This window comes from Hemibagrus wyckioides, linkage group LG08 (genome assembly GCF_019097595.1).
Source record: "Hemibagrus wyckioides isolate EC202008001 linkage group LG08, SWU_Hwy_1.0, whole genome shotgun sequence".
Classification (NCBI taxonomy): domain Eukaryota; kingdom Metazoa; phylum Chordata; class Actinopteri; order Siluriformes; family Bagridae; genus Hemibagrus; species Hemibagrus wyckioides.
The window spans coordinates 22,421,611-22,435,984 of NC_080717.1; the positions used below are offsets into that span (position 1 = coordinate 22,421,611).

At 41.5% G+C, this 14,374-nt stretch overlaps 3 protein-coding genes across 5 annotated transcripts in view; all 3 read left to right on the forward strand.

The window, feature by feature from the left end:
- The first annotated feature begins 115 nt into the window (after positions 1–115).
- zgc:171459 (uncharacterized protein LOC562056 homolog) lies at positions 116–1,927 on the forward strand. The gene is made up of 4 exons (XM_058396268.1): positions 116–275; positions 396–489; positions 575–662; positions 766–1,927. Exons 1-4 carry the CDS (start codon positions 248–250, stop codon positions 1,462–1,464), a joined length of 909 nt encoding a protein of 302 aa, XP_058252251.1. The 5' UTR covers positions 116–247; the 3' UTR covers positions 1,465–1,927.
- A 2,550-nt stretch (positions 1,928–4,477) lies between these two features.
- On the forward strand, positions 4,478–9,146 carry LOC131357818 (E3 ubiquitin-protein ligase Hakai). 3 transcript variants are annotated; one of them, XM_058397145.1, is made up of 6 exons: positions 4,478–4,577; positions 5,987–6,154; positions 6,366–6,466; positions 6,569–6,652; positions 7,167–7,240; positions 7,830–9,146. In XM_058397145.1, exons 1-6 carry the CDS (start codon positions 4,493–4,495, stop codon positions 8,830–8,832), a joined length of 1,515 nt encoding a protein of 504 aa, XP_058253128.1. In that variant the 5' UTR covers positions 4,478–4,492; the 3' UTR covers positions 8,833–9,146. The 3 variants fall into 3 exon arrangements, with proteins under 3 accessions (XP_058253128.1, XP_058253130.1, XP_058253129.1); XM_058397147.1 differs by having other exon boundaries at positions 7,845–9,146; XM_058397146.1 differs by having other exon boundaries at positions 5,990–6,154.
- Positions 9,147–10,455: 1,309 nt separating this feature from the next.
- Positions 10,456–14,374, forward strand: part of celsr1b (cadherin EGF LAG seven-pass G-type receptor 1b) — a 45,654-nt gene continuing 41,735 nt past the window's right edge. Inside the window, exon 1 of the mRNA XM_058397144.1 lies at positions 10,456–14,222. Within this exon, the coding sequence (XP_058253127.1) occupies positions 10,583–14,222 (3,640 nt within the window). The 5' untranslated portion in view covers positions 10,456–10,582. The remainder of the gene's footprint in view (positions 14,223–14,374) is intronic.

The window sequence follows — 14,374 nt, forward strand, 5'->3', positions numbered from 1 at the left end:
GGGTTAAAACCCGAAATCGCAGAAAGAGAGAGAGAGAATGAGGACACACTTAGTGGATATGTGTGAGTCTCCCACGTCTGCTCCCTGCTAAGGGTGGAGTATGCTAGGGCACTTGCTCTGCTGGAGGCGGAGTTAGGGACGGCGCCATTTTGTTATACGGAAAGAAAAGCGCGCCGAAGGACACTTCTTTTCAAGAGCCCTAGCTCTAGTCTTCTTATCTGTAGAATTAAATATTCTAGGATAAGGAATGGCCAGCTCTGAATTTACATATAAACGTAAGTGGACATCAATCGTGTTGCATTAATTTGATATATTTCAGTTGTTAGCTCAACAACACCGGCAGTATATGAGTAATCTAGCCTAGCTAACTAGCCTATTTCTTTTGTCCTGTTTAGTGACCGATGAGGACATAAAAAATCTGATACGGCTGCGGACCACAAACGCACTGCTGTTTACCAGGAAAAGAAATGCAGCCAAGGCAGCCTGGAGGTAATTTAAACGATATTAATCAGCAGCTGTGATTACTGCAATTAATGTTCAATAAAGGTGATTGTTTGTTTTTTATTCCCTCCAGCGCAATTATTAGGGAGTTGGGTTTGGACGACAAGGTAACAGTGGAGCAGATTGCCAAGAAATGGGAAAACCTAAAGCTAAAATACAAGGTTGGTCCACTGCAATTTTAAAATGATTGCTACTGTTTTAAAAGAATGGCCGTGTCACGTGACAAAACAAATAGTCAAATTTTCCACCTCTCATTATTTCAAGGAAATAAAATATCCTCCTCCTGGAATGGAGGCAGTCGCAAGATCCTCACAGTGGAGATGGTTTAAACTCCTGGATGAAGCATTAAAGGATGAGTTTTCTCCTGACGACAGCTTTCACTCAATGACATCATCGGCAGGCGACGATGACTGTGGCCCACAGACCAGCAAGAGGATATGCCAGGTGAAAGTAGGAAGTGATGTATTAGAGCTTCTGGTGGATGATGACAGTATAACACGGGTCGGAGACTCAGGACCGACCGTGCTGAGCCAGGAGAGGCTGCTGGGAGAGGAGAACCCGACAATGCTGTCAGGCCTGGACAGCGAGCGGGCCAGATTAGCCCAAGAGCGACAGCTTCTCGAAAAGGAGCTTGAAGAGCTGGATAGAGAAAGACTGGTATTAGAGAGAGAGAAGGATCTGGCTGATCGTGAGAAGCTGGCGCTCCAGAGAGACCGGGCGCAGTTGGAGAAGGACAGGGCGGCCGTAGACAGAGACAGAGCGTCGCTGGAACAGGACAGAGCCCGTCTGGAGAAAGACAGGGCAGCGTTAGAGAGGGACAAGGCGGCACTTTTGAGAGACCGAGAGACTCTGAAAACCGAGAACCAAGGCAAAAACTCTACCGACTGCAGTCTAGACACTCCTCATGAGAAAAACAGAGAGAAATTAATTCTCCTGTTTGAGAGATTGATTGAAAAGTTTTGAGATTACAGCTGATCTGGTGTTATCAGAGGTTAAAGTGGTTTTTTTTTTTTCCAGTTTATTTCCAATTTTGTTCAAAAAACCTTTTTCTACCTAAGCAGATTTATAAATGTTCCAAATCTTTTTTGGGTTGATCTCTAAAGCAAATATCACTATTATTCCACTATGAAATAACAATCAAGCAGCAGTGATTTACAACTTTTTTTTTTTTTTTGGAGAAGTGGCCTACTGTAACATATCCGATATGACTTACCATCATGTTTGCATTGTGTTGCTACTTGTAAATTTCATTCCAGGGAAATTAACTGTTTATAAAATCTGACTCTGTCAGATTATTTACATGTATATGAATGAAAATATTACTTGCTGATTGTTTGCTTTTTTGATCCTTTGTTAAGGACAAATATCAGAAGCTTTATTGTAAATATAAAAGAAATTACAGTGTTTGGAATAAATCAGTTGTATGTTCTTAAAATCTCAGTTTCATCCTGATTGCGGACAATATCCAGCGTGCTTCAAAAATCCCATAATACCTTGTAATAGTTTAATGTTTAAATAATGAGAAATCAACGGCTTCATTGTGGGAGGTTCAGGAATAAAATGCTATTTATTGGTTTCCATAAATAGCAAAAATATGTTTAGATAATGCACTTTCTGATTTGGTCAGTTGGATTATGTTCATAAAATATATCTGTATTGAGTGAAATAATTTTTATAAGTAAAGCAGAGCCTGGTTATTTGACACCCTTAGTTTAGAAAGTGCAATCAGATTTATTAAAGTTTGAAATGGTCTTCGTATTAACGTCACACATTTTTAACAGTTTTTAGGCATTTCATTTACCACTGTTGCTGTGCACTCCGGCGTTATGGAGACGGAATTGACGCACAGACTCGCAGATAGTGAGCTAACTAACTCTATTTCTCTAGACAGGGTGGCTTTATATTGGAACAGAGCATGGAAAAATATAGAGCAGTGCTGGAGAGGGACAGTGCAACGAGATAAAGACTGATTCATTGCTATGATTCTTGGCAGAAACAGCACATGAACCATTGATACAGAGCACACTGACACAAACCTCACACACAGGAAGGATAGAAAAAGATTAATATTCTTATATTCTTATATTATAAAATATCTGAACGGTGGGTTTTGAGTCAGTTTGGATCTGATCACATAAACTTTTGAACTTACAGTGTAGTGTTTAAATGCTTTATTTTTATTCATTCACATCCATGAGAAAATAGGATTAAAAGTAATTAAAATCAGTAAATTATGCAGAAAATGCCCCTTTCAAATATTCTATTTTTTTCTAAGCATTTTGCAATTAGGGACTGTATTAGAAAAAAAAGGAAATGAATATGTGTACTCTCAAGACCTCTTGACAAAAAAAAAAGGTCTGGAAATTACTGTACTCTACACTGACCTTTACTCTACCATTAAATCACTGATATGTGAAAGACAAATGTCAAGGAATAAAAGAGAATATAAATTAATGTGTTAAAATGTATGTAACATTTTGTTCTATAAGAAATATAAATAATATTAATGTAAATGTAAAAGAAAAACAGCATTAGTGAAGACAGATTTACATAAACCAATAGGTAATACTAATAATAAATAAATAACCTTTTTTCATTTAAAAAAAGATTTCCCAGATTACTAGATATATGATAATGTGTCTGTTCAGTTAATACGCTATGTTGCCAAAAGTTTTGGGACTCATCTCCAAATCATTGAATTCAGGTGTTGTTTTTCAGGGGTTGAGCTTGGCCCCATAGATCCAGTGAAAGGAACTCTTAATGCTTCAACATACCAAGACATTTAGGACAATTTCATGCTCCCAACTTTGTAGGAACAGTTTAGGGATAACCCCTTCCTGTTCCAACATGACTGCATACCGGTGCACAAAGCAAGGTCCATAAAGACATGGATGAGGGAGTTTGGTGTGGAGGAACTTGACTGGTCTGCAGAGTTCTGACCTCAACCCGATAGAACACCTTTGGGATGAATTAGAGCGGAGACTGCGAGCCAGACCAAAACTGGGTTGTCTGCCTTTAAATGCACATGAATGTAATATGGAAATGGTCTGCCCTTTGCAGCTTTAACAGCTTCAACTCTTCTGGGAAGGCTTTCCACAAGGTTTAGGAGTGTGTTTATGGGACCATTCCTCTAGAAGCGCATTTGTGAGGTCAGGCACTGATGCTGGACGAGAAGGCCTGGCTCGCAGTCTCCGCTCTAATTCATCCCAAATGTATTCTATGGGGTTGCCTTTAACCCCAAAACCTTTGGCAATATAGTGTATATGACCATGCTTAAAAAGAGTGTATGTGTCTTGTGTTTTATATATTTTAAAAAATATGTGTATCAGGTGAATGTAGACAAGTAAATGGTGTTATATTGGTTTGAGCTCAGTTCAGACTTTCACTTTCTCACATATTAAACATGAAATATAAGCTCACCTTAGTGTTACCATGTTCAGTGGCATTAGTATTTCAGTAAAAAAAAAAAGCTTTAAGTATTTCTGCATAATGGGAGTTATGATAGGTATATGCATTTAATAACATGCATTTCATAACATTTAATTCAAATATATAAACAACAACAACATCAATAATAATAATAATAGTGGTTAGCACGTTGGCCTCACACCTCCAGTGTCCTGGGTTCGAGTCTCGCTCCCGTCCACTGTGTGTGTGGAGTTTGCATGTTCTCCCCGTGGTGGGTTTCCTCCGGGTGCTCCGGTTTCCTCCCAAGACATGCTTCTAGGTTGATTGGAGTCTCTAATTGCCCGTAGTGTGTAAATGAGTGTGGGTTGGCACTCTGTACAGGGTGTATCCTGGCACTCTCTACAGGATCTATCCTGCATTGATGCCATATGACGCCTGAGATAGGCACAGGCTCCTCGTGACCCGATGATAGTTCGGATAAGCGGTACAGACAATAATAATAATAATAATAATAATAATAATAATAATATGTACCAAGCGAAAGTTTAAATGTTTTAGGTAATATATGCGCATTAATGGTCGGATGCAAGTTCGGAGCGAAAGCCCCGCCCACTCGGTGCGCCTAGAGGGCGTCCCAGAATGCAGAGCGCGAGACATGGACCAAAATGGTGAGTGTTAAGCTGCCTGAGTAAACCGACTGTGATTTAATCTCCTGTGAGTGTGAAATGTTTTTAATGTCCACTCTTTAAACCTGTTATTACTGACTGATAGAGTCCCTCTGAAGATGACAGGCTTTTGTTTTGATTCGGTACTTTATATATTAGATGTACATCTCGTTTAGAAGAGCGTCACACTTAGAGCTCCAGCTAACTGTCTCGCGAGCTAATGGAAATGTTGTTGTTGTTGTTGTTGTTGTTGTTGTTGACGTTGTTGACAAGTACACTAATTAGAAACGTATCTGGAATGTTCCAGACAGCTGGGATTTCTGATATGTGTGATGATTGTAGCTTGAATAGAAATCTGTTGAATAACTGGGCTAGCCTCGTATTCCGTTCATCAACATTTTGTCTGAATCACGTAGTAAACCTAACGGATATGTAAATATATATTTAGTCTCTAAAACGAAGATTACTCGAAGGAGGTGTAGATTCATTTATGCATAAAATAATTATTCATAAAAATGCATATATCTGGTTCACATCAGAAGGACTAGGCTTTCAACAAACACTTGGCAACCTGTTGGATTAAAAAAATAGACTCCACTATATTGGCAAAAGTTTTGGGACACCCTTCCAAATCATTGAATTCAGGGGTTGGGCTCGGCCCCTTAATACCAGTGAAAGGAACTCTTAATGTTTCAGCATACCAAGACATTTCGGACAATTTCATGCTCCCAACTTTGTGAGAACAGTTTGGGGATGACCCCTTCCTGTTCCAACATGACTGCACACCAGTGCACAAAGCAAGGTCCATAAAGACATGGATGAGCGATTTTGGTGTGGAGGAACTTGACTGGCCTGCACAACCTGATAGAACACCATTGGGATGAATTAGAGCGGAGACTGTGAGCCAGGCCAAAACTGCGTTGTCTGCCTTTACATGCACATGGAGTTGGCCCACCCTTTGCAGCTAGAACAGCTTCAACTCTTCTGGGAAGGCTTTCCACAAGGTTTAGGAGTGTGTTTATGGGAATTTTTGACCATTCCACTAGAAGCACAATTGTGAGGTCAGGCACTGATGCTGGACGAGAAAGGTCTCAATCTCCGCTCTAATTCATCCCAAAGGTGTTCTATCAGGTTGAGGTCAGGACTCTGTGAAGTTCCTCCACACCAGACTCTCTCATCCATGTCTTTATGGACCTTGCTTTGTGTACTGGTGTGCAGTCATGTTGGAACAGGAAGGGGTCATCCCCAAACTGTTCCCACAAAGTTGGGACCATGAAATTGTCCAATAAGGGGCCAAGCCCAACCCCTGAAAAACAAGGAACAAGGAATTTAGCCAGACTTGGTTAAATATGCTGGATAACCTGTTTTGTGGAATACTTGCCTGATTTTTAAGTGTTTATCCATATGTGTAGTAGACAATGACCTTCAAGGAACTGATGGTTCAGGGGCTCTCGGAGGGCCAGATGTTCGCCGCAGGATCCCCATCAAGTTACTGTCCAAGCAGACTATCAGAAGCAAGCCTCCTGTCCGGCCACAGCTGCCCTCCGCCAGATTGCCCTCCACTGGACAAAGTGACGAAGGTGAGCGTTATTTATGCATAAGAATGAATAAACATTAATAAAACTGATTTGGTTGTTGGAGGGAATCATAGAATTCCTGGGTGTTTCATACTGGATGGTTTAAGCGAAAGCAATATTTTTCCCTTAAATGGAGAATAAAAGTTTTCCATTTAGGTAATATATCTAGTACAAATAATATAAAAGTCTCGATTATAAATTCTTCTGCTTTTAGAAACATTTACCTGTAAGCAGGAAGAGAGGTTTGAGTGCAAAGCTGGAGATGCTTTTGGGAAACAGCGGCGATTCCCGCACCCATATTTCTGGGACTATAAGGTAATGGGTTTAGCCAAAAAAATGTACAAGATAGTTCTACTTTTGTTGCTTTTAGATTGAAAAGTGTGTTGTCAGGTTTATAGAGCTGTTTCTTTTTTACAGCTCAACCTGGTTGGAGAGAAAGATGACACTCCAGTGCACTTCTGTGACAGATGCGGCCTGCCCATAAAGATATATGGACGAATGGTAAGAACGCTCTTCAGTGTTGACTGGACAACCAATATTTATATTTATAGACATTCAAACTGTTTGATTAAATATCATCTCAGACTCGAACTGACAACACAAACATTTTCTCTTTTCTTGCATTTTCTCTCATTGTTTCCTTCAATTGTAATAATTTCACATCAAATGAATATGTGCAAAATAATTGTCATATGAAACAAATAATGCAGAGTTATTTCTTCATTTACTTTAGCAAGGCCTTTAATTAGCATTTTCTTCTTATGAGTGTCTGCCACAATATTCCAGCTTCATTAAAATTCGTTCAACCTGTGATTTCCCATATAGTTCCTCATCATATACCTGATCCAGTTTCCTTTAATCAAATAACTGTCTCATTTAAACTCTGTCCCTTTTATTTGTATTTTTACAGTCCAGTACAATTACAAGAACTCAGGGCAAACCGATATTGTACAGATCTCACAAGCATGTCATTTAAATTGTTTTGTTATGTGTTTTCTCTCTAATTTTTAAACAGATTCCCTGTAAACACGTGTTCTGCTATGACTGTGCAGTTCTCTTTGAGAAGAAAAGTGATAAGACCTGTCCCGGGTAAGTTCATTTACAGATTCTACAAATCTACTGGCTAGTTTTCTAAACAAGCTTGCGGCCATTGATAGATTGTGAGCTGGAGGAATCCTTGTATCTTGGGCCGCATGGTGATGTCTTCACCTCAGTATTTAAATCAAGAGTATTTATCATCATGATTATTCAGCCAATTAGTATTTAGTCATAATTAACATAATTTACAGTGTGCATTATCAGGCCTATATTCCCTGAGATGTATATATCACTGATAAGTGAGAAAAGCTAATAGCTTCTGTGTTTGTGGTGACACTACTACCTGACTGATTAATTCATTTTTATATCCTCAATATCACAGTCAATTAAACAGGTCATAATTAATTATAATGTAATGTAAATATATCTTTGATCTCCATGTCTGTGACAAACACTGCTAATATGATCATATATTTTTCTCTTGTGGAGTTTATGCTGTTCTGCTGTTTATGTTGTTTAAATTGCTGATTAGGGAGTTTGTGTTAAAGTATTGCAAAATACGATTACAATTTAAGTGTAAGATTTATGTACTGCATGATTGTGTGCTGCCTCCACTTCCTATACTAAATTCTAAGTTCAGTTTGTCCCTGTATAGCTGCACCGACCCAGTCCAGCGCATTGAGCAGTGCCAACGTGGATCCCTCTACATGTGCAGCATCGTGCAGGGCTGCAAGCGTACCTACCTCTCACAGCGGGACCTACAGGCCCACATCAACCACCGGCACATGAGAGCAGGCAAACCTGGAGCCTCACGGGGCGAACTTACACACCCAACCCCAGCTCTGACTCCAACCTTGACCTCAGACCCACCAGACCGTTTCCGCCTGCCTCCGCCCCCTCACCTACCCAAGTCCCACCCCATGATCCCACCACCTCTGCAAGGTCACGACTCCTTTGGCCAGCCTCCCGCTGCATCACCCTCTCCCTCTGATCTAGGGCCCTCATCCCGAGCCCTGCCGCCGGAGACATTCCGCATAGCAACTGTGACCACGCGCAAACACAGCAACCTCATCACCGTGCCCATCCAGGATGACTCAAGCAACTCCATTCAATCTCCACGTGAACCCCTTCCACAGACTCCCCCAGGTCTGCCCCCTCATCACCACCCAGGCCAACCAGTGGTGTCTCACCCTCACCACATCATGCCTCCACATCAGCAACAACATTACGGGCCTCCACCTCCACCACCACCTCCACTCAGTCACCCCATGCAGGCCACTGGGGCTCCTCACATGGTGTACAACCAGGCACCCCCAATGTCCAGCGCACCACCTCCCATCACCCCTCCACCCGGACATATAATAAGCCAGATGCCCCCATTCCTGAATCACCCATTGTCTGCTGCTCTCCCTCAGCATGGTGCCCTGCCTGTTAGTGCCCCACCACCTCATCACTTTAACCCTAACTCTATGGCCCAGGACCAGGGCACCCTGAGTCCTCCTTTTAACCAGCCTGGAGCCCTTAGCCCAGGCTTGTGGCCTGCACCGCGTGTCCCTCACCCTCCTCGCATGCAGGGGCCTCCTCAGGGCCAGATGCCTGGACACCACCCAGAACAAGCCCGATATAGACCATATTACCAATAGCAACTGGCCAGCATCCAGTAGATCAGACTCAGTATTAACATGATCATCAAGAAGTGAAGTATTTTCAAGATAACTGGTTGAACTGTGCATACACTCTGTGATGATGACATGATTCATGTGATGTTTTGTATTCTTGTTAGGTATTTAATGGTTTAACCGATCTGGATTCAAGTACATGTTACTGTATGTTTGATGGCTGAAAAATAGAAACAATGCAGTCAGAAGCCATTTTATATCTTTGTTTGAACACTATTCATAACCCGATAAAACTTTAATCTTGTACCCATTGACTGCAATAAATGACACAAATGAAATGCTTCTTTTTCCTCCTACATTTTATTGTTGTTTTTATTTACTAGTTAATCCAGTTGTGGCATGTTAAAAATGTACAAACACATGGACAAAAAAAATGCCTTGCAATGTAATGTTTGCACCTTCTTAAGCACAAACAATTTCTGGGAACAAAATGTTACCTGACTGTGGTCACTCTGAGCCACCCTACTATATATTAAAAGATCTATTATGTTGATGCAGATCATGAGAAGCTAGACTTTTCTGACCTCGTGATGAGATTAACGGATGTATTTTAGTAGGAAGAATGCTAATCTGTTGATGGTCATGCTGTACAGAACGGGGGACCTACACATCAGCCGGCTCACTCATTGCGTGTATGTGATTTGTCCACACGGGGGCGCTGTTCACATGTTTTTGAGTGTCCGAAAAGTAGCACACTGTACAGTGGTGGTTTCTTACAAGATCCGCGGTGGAAAACACTATTAACTATATTAAAGTTGTTATATAATTGTTGTAAATCATTTTAATTTATTTACTGTAGTACTAAGCCCAAATGACTCACTTTGTTTGGTACAATCCCAATTTCAATCGTTTCAAAAATGCTGATAAAACACTAATTGGCTCATGAAAGGAGAAGCCCTAGTGTATTGTGTCCTTTAATTTATATGTATGAGACATGCAATAATAATAATAATAATAATAATAATTATTATTATTATTATTATTGTTGTTGTTATGGGATTTCTAAAAAGTTTGAATGGCAGTGATATAAATGTAGTACACACACTAATAAAGTGGAATATTTCAGAATTTAGAAATTATATAACAAAATTTACAATATGTTTCTCGTTAATATATTCTAGCAGGGTAATCAGATTTTAAATGTATGCAATCTATAGGCGACCTTCATTATGAATCACTTTGCCGATTCGACTCTTATGAACGATTCGGCGTTTGATTCATCCAATTCGGATCTACTTTATTCAGACATTTACACATTTACAGCCTCGTGCAAGCACATTGTTGATAGAGTATATATGGTTTTTTTTTTTATTTATAATAAGTCATTTTAATTTATTCTAGAAATAGTAGCTTATAGGACATTTAGCGTACAATGGAGAATGTATACTTTTTAAATGCAAACTGCATTTAAATGCATATTCGAAGGTTATACGGTATGGTGAAAAAGAAATGAACAACATTTAGCAATTATTTGCAAAAGTGCAACAAATAAAAAAAAAACACTTAGATTAATTCTTTCGTGTGAACCGATTCATCTGACTCACTTAAAAGAGTCGTTTAAGAAGAAAGCAACGACTCGTTCACGAATCATCCATCACTAACGGCAGCATGGTGCAATCCGCCGGCGACTTGTGGAGTACATCTAGCTATTTATGTATAATATTTAACCAGTGCAGGATTGATCGCTTAACTAGTTTGGATTAAGATATGAGCCATGGAAGAACTGATTAAATGGATTTGGTTTGGGCTACTTATTCGCGTCCCGTTGTATGGATGCTTTGATCTACACATTTCGGAGTCTCTTCACCCCGGAGCAGCGCTGGTGAACGCCTCTCTCGGACCAGGATGGATTTACAAAATAGACAGGAGTTTAACGCCGAAATCACTCGGACACTGTGTGAAGGTCGGGAGAGGAGATGGAGTTGTAACTCTCACCCGTAAAGTTCACTGTTCGCTCTTCGCCAGACGCGCAGTCCCGCTGTTCCTAAGAGTCACATCATTAACGTCGGAAAACTTCGTGTTGATTCATTTCGACACGTTTGTCCACGGTCAGAACTGCTACATTAAATACAGAAGGAAAGGTCCGAAGCGTAAACCGGACGCATATATTTATCTACATTCTGTAAATGGCGAGTGCTTGAACTCGGACGCATTGCCCACGGTTATACATGAACATTTACCGAAGTTTACGCGACACGCGCAAACGCTTCGAGTTACCTGCGAGGAGCAAGAGAGGAAGGAGACAAACACTGGGAATACAGACTTGACCACTGAGCGCTGTCTGCATCGTGATGCCAGATTTCTCTGCACCGTGCCAAGTTCACGGGAAACTGTGCTAGTTTTGGGAGTAACATTGCACTTTGGCATGCAGGGGCGTTACACTCTGGGATTCAGTGGAACTGACTACCCAAGACCCCAAGGGGAAAGGGTCAGGAATGAAAAAATAACATTTTCAAAAGGTGGCAGGAAAGTCCACCAAGAATTCATTAACAATGGGTACAGAACTTTATTGAACATGCCTGAGCATTGGTCAGGGGACCCATGGGCGCGACGTAAAAAACGAAACACCAACTCAGCTCCCCAGTTTCAGCTGCCCAATTACCAGGTTTCCATACCTGAGAATGAGCCATCCGGAACCCGAGTAATTACACTCAAAGCCTTTGACTCGGATGACGGAGATGCAGGAATACTAGAATATGACATGGAAGCTCTGTTTGACAGCAGATCTAACGATTACTTTCAAATCAATCCAGAGACAGGTGGCATTACAACTCTGCAGTCTTTAGACAGGGAAGTTAAAGACACCCATGTGTTTAAAGTCATGGCAACAGACAAAGGGACCCCAAAGAGGACAGCAACAGCTTATCTCACAATCACGGTCAGTGACACAAATGACCACAGGCCAGTGTTCGAGCAGACTGAGTATAGGGTTAGCATCCGAGAAAATGTCGAAGTGGGATTTGAAGTGATGACGATCCGAGCTACAGATGGAGATGCTCCCTCCAATGCCAATATGATATATAAGATTGTGAATGTGAATGAAGCTAACGTGAACGAGGTCTTTGAAATCGATCCAAGGAATGGGTTGGTAAAAACCAGGATTCGTCCAGACAGAGAGGTCCACTCTCACTATCAGCTCATAGTGGAGGCCAATGACCAAGGAAGAGATCCTGAGCCACGCAGTGCTACAGCCACTGTACATATCACAGTGGAGGATGAGAATGACAATTTTCCTCAGTTCAGTGAGAAAAGATATGTTATCCAAGTTCTTGAGACTGTGGCTGTCAACTCTGAAGTAGCTCAGGTCAAGGCCACAGACAAAGATGCTGGAAATAATGCTAAAGTGCATTACAGTATAATCAGCGGGAATGTAAAGGGACAGTTCTACATTCATTCCCCCACAGGCGTCATTGATGTCATTAATCCTCTTGATTATGAGATGATCAGGGAGTATAATTTGCGGATAAAAGCTCAAGATGGTGGTCGGCCACCTCTCATTAACAGCACGGGTATGGTTGTTGTACAGGTCGTGGATGTGAATGATAATGCTCCGATGTTTGTCAGCACACCTTTTCAAGCTTCAGTGTTGGAGAATGTTCCCATTGGTTACTCTGTGATACACATACAAGCTATCGATGCAGATTCAGGGAACAATGCTCATTTGGAGTACCAACTCACAGACACATCACCTAGCTTTCCCTTTATCATAAACAACAGTACAGGGTGGATTACAGTCAGTATGGAGCTGGACAGAGAGACCACTGAGTTTTTTAATTTTGGTGTGGAGGCAAGGGATCATGGAGTTCCTGTGATGTCATCTTCAGCCAGTGTGAGTGTAACAGTGTTAGACGTGAATGATAATGTTCCCACCTTCACACAGAAGTTGTATAATCTGAAGATTAATGAGGATGCTCCGGTGGGGGCCAGTGTGCTCACAGTCACAGCCATTGACAGAGATGTGAACAGTGTGGTAACCTACCAAATATCTAGTGGGAACACGCGGAATCGGTTTGCCATCACCAGTCAGAGTGGTGGTGGGCTCATTACTTTAGCCCTGCCGCTGGACTACAAACAGGAACGGCAATATATTCTCCTTGTAACGGCTTCAGACGGTACACGCTTTGACACGGCACAGATTTTCATCAATGTTACCGATGCCAACACTCATCGGCCTGTGTTTCAGAGTGCCAATTACCAAGTGTTGCTGAGTGAGGATAGGCCTGTGGGTTCCACTGTTGTGGTTATCAGTGCTACAGATGAAGACACTGGTGAGAATGCACGCATTACTTATGTGATGGAGGACAACGTGCCTCAGTTTAAAATCGACCCTGACACTGGTGCCATTACGACTCAGATCGAGATTGACTATGAAGATCAAGCCTCATACACTCTGGCTATCATCGCTCAAGACAATGGAATTCCTCAGAAGTCTGACACCACCTATGTGGAGATCATAGTGCTTGATGCCAATGACAATGCACCCCAGTTCCTGAGAGCTATCTACCAAGGCACTGTGTTCGAAGATGCACCTGTATACACAAGTGTACTTCAGGTGTCCGCATCTGACAGAGATTCAGGTTCAAATGGCAGGGTGAGCTTTACATTTCAGGGAGGGGATGATGGTGATGGTGATTTCTTTATTGAGCCATACTCAGGGATTATCAGAACAGCCAGGAAGCTGGATAGGGAAAATGTAGCCACCTACAACCTCAAGGCTTTTGCAGTGGACAAAGGAGTGCCCCCTCTGAAAGCAGCAGTTGATATACAAGTCTCAGTGCAAGACATTAACGACAATGCCCCTGTGTTTGAAAAGGATGAGTTGTATATCTACGTGGAGGAGAACAGTTCTGTGGGTTCCACTCTGGCACGTGTCAGTGCCACAGATCCTGATGAGGGAACAAATGCTCAAATCCTATATCAGATTGTCGAGGGTAATGTTCCAGAAATCTTCCAGCTGGACATCTTTAATGGGGATTTAATTGCTCTCACTGATCTGGACTATGAGACCAAGATGGAGTACTTGATTGTAGTTCAGGCCACGTCTGCTCCACTGGTCAGCAGGGCCATTGTACACATTCGCCTTGTCGATGTTAATGACAACTATCCCATTCTGCAGGATTTTGAGATCATATTTAACAACTACATCACCAATAAATCCAACAGCTTCCCTGCAGGTGTCATTGGGAAGGTTCCTGCACATGATCCTGACGTGTCTGATAAGCTTCTCTTCACCTTTGTAGAGGGAAATGAGCTCAATTTGTTGATTCTAAACCAAGACACAGGAGAGCTGAAGCTGAGCAAAGACTTGGACAATAACAGACCCCTGGAGGCTGCTATGAGAGTGACTGTGTCAGGTAAAAATTTTCTATATTTATCATATAATGCCTCTGATTGTATATAAAAGGGCCACATTTGTATGAATCAATCTCACTCATTTCCATGTAATTTAAGTGATAAGAGCAATTCTATCCTAAACAACTGGGTCAAATACTCTACCTATCTGTTA

What these genes read in the sequence shown, in the direction of transcription:
- zgc:171459 (XM_058396268.1), top strand. Translation starts at nt 248, where the DNA reads ATGGCCAGCTCTGAATTTACATATAAAC. An exon ending in CTCTGAATTTACATATAAAC is followed by an intron (nt 276 to 395) that starts GTAAGTGGACAT and finishes TGTCCTGTTTAG; the next exon opens with TGACCGATGAGGACATAAAA. An exon ending in ACCTAAAGCTAAAATACAAG is followed by an intron (nt 663 to 765) that starts GTTGGTCCACTG and finishes CATTATTTCAAG; the next exon opens with GAAATAAAATATCCTCCTCC.
- LOC131357818 (XM_058397145.1), top strand. Translation starts at nt 4,493, where the DNA reads ATGCAAGTTCGGAGCGAAAGCCCCGCCCACTCGGTGCGCCTAGAGGGC. An exon ending in CATATTTCTGGGACTATAAG is followed by an intron (nt 6,467 to 6,568) that starts GTAATGGGTTTA and finishes TCTTTTTTACAG; the next exon opens with CTCAACCTGGTTGGAGAGAA. An exon ending in TAAAGATATATGGACGAATG is followed by an intron (nt 6,653 to 7,166) that starts GTAAGAACGCTC and finishes ATTTTTAAACAG; the next exon opens with ATTCCCTGTAAACACGTGTT.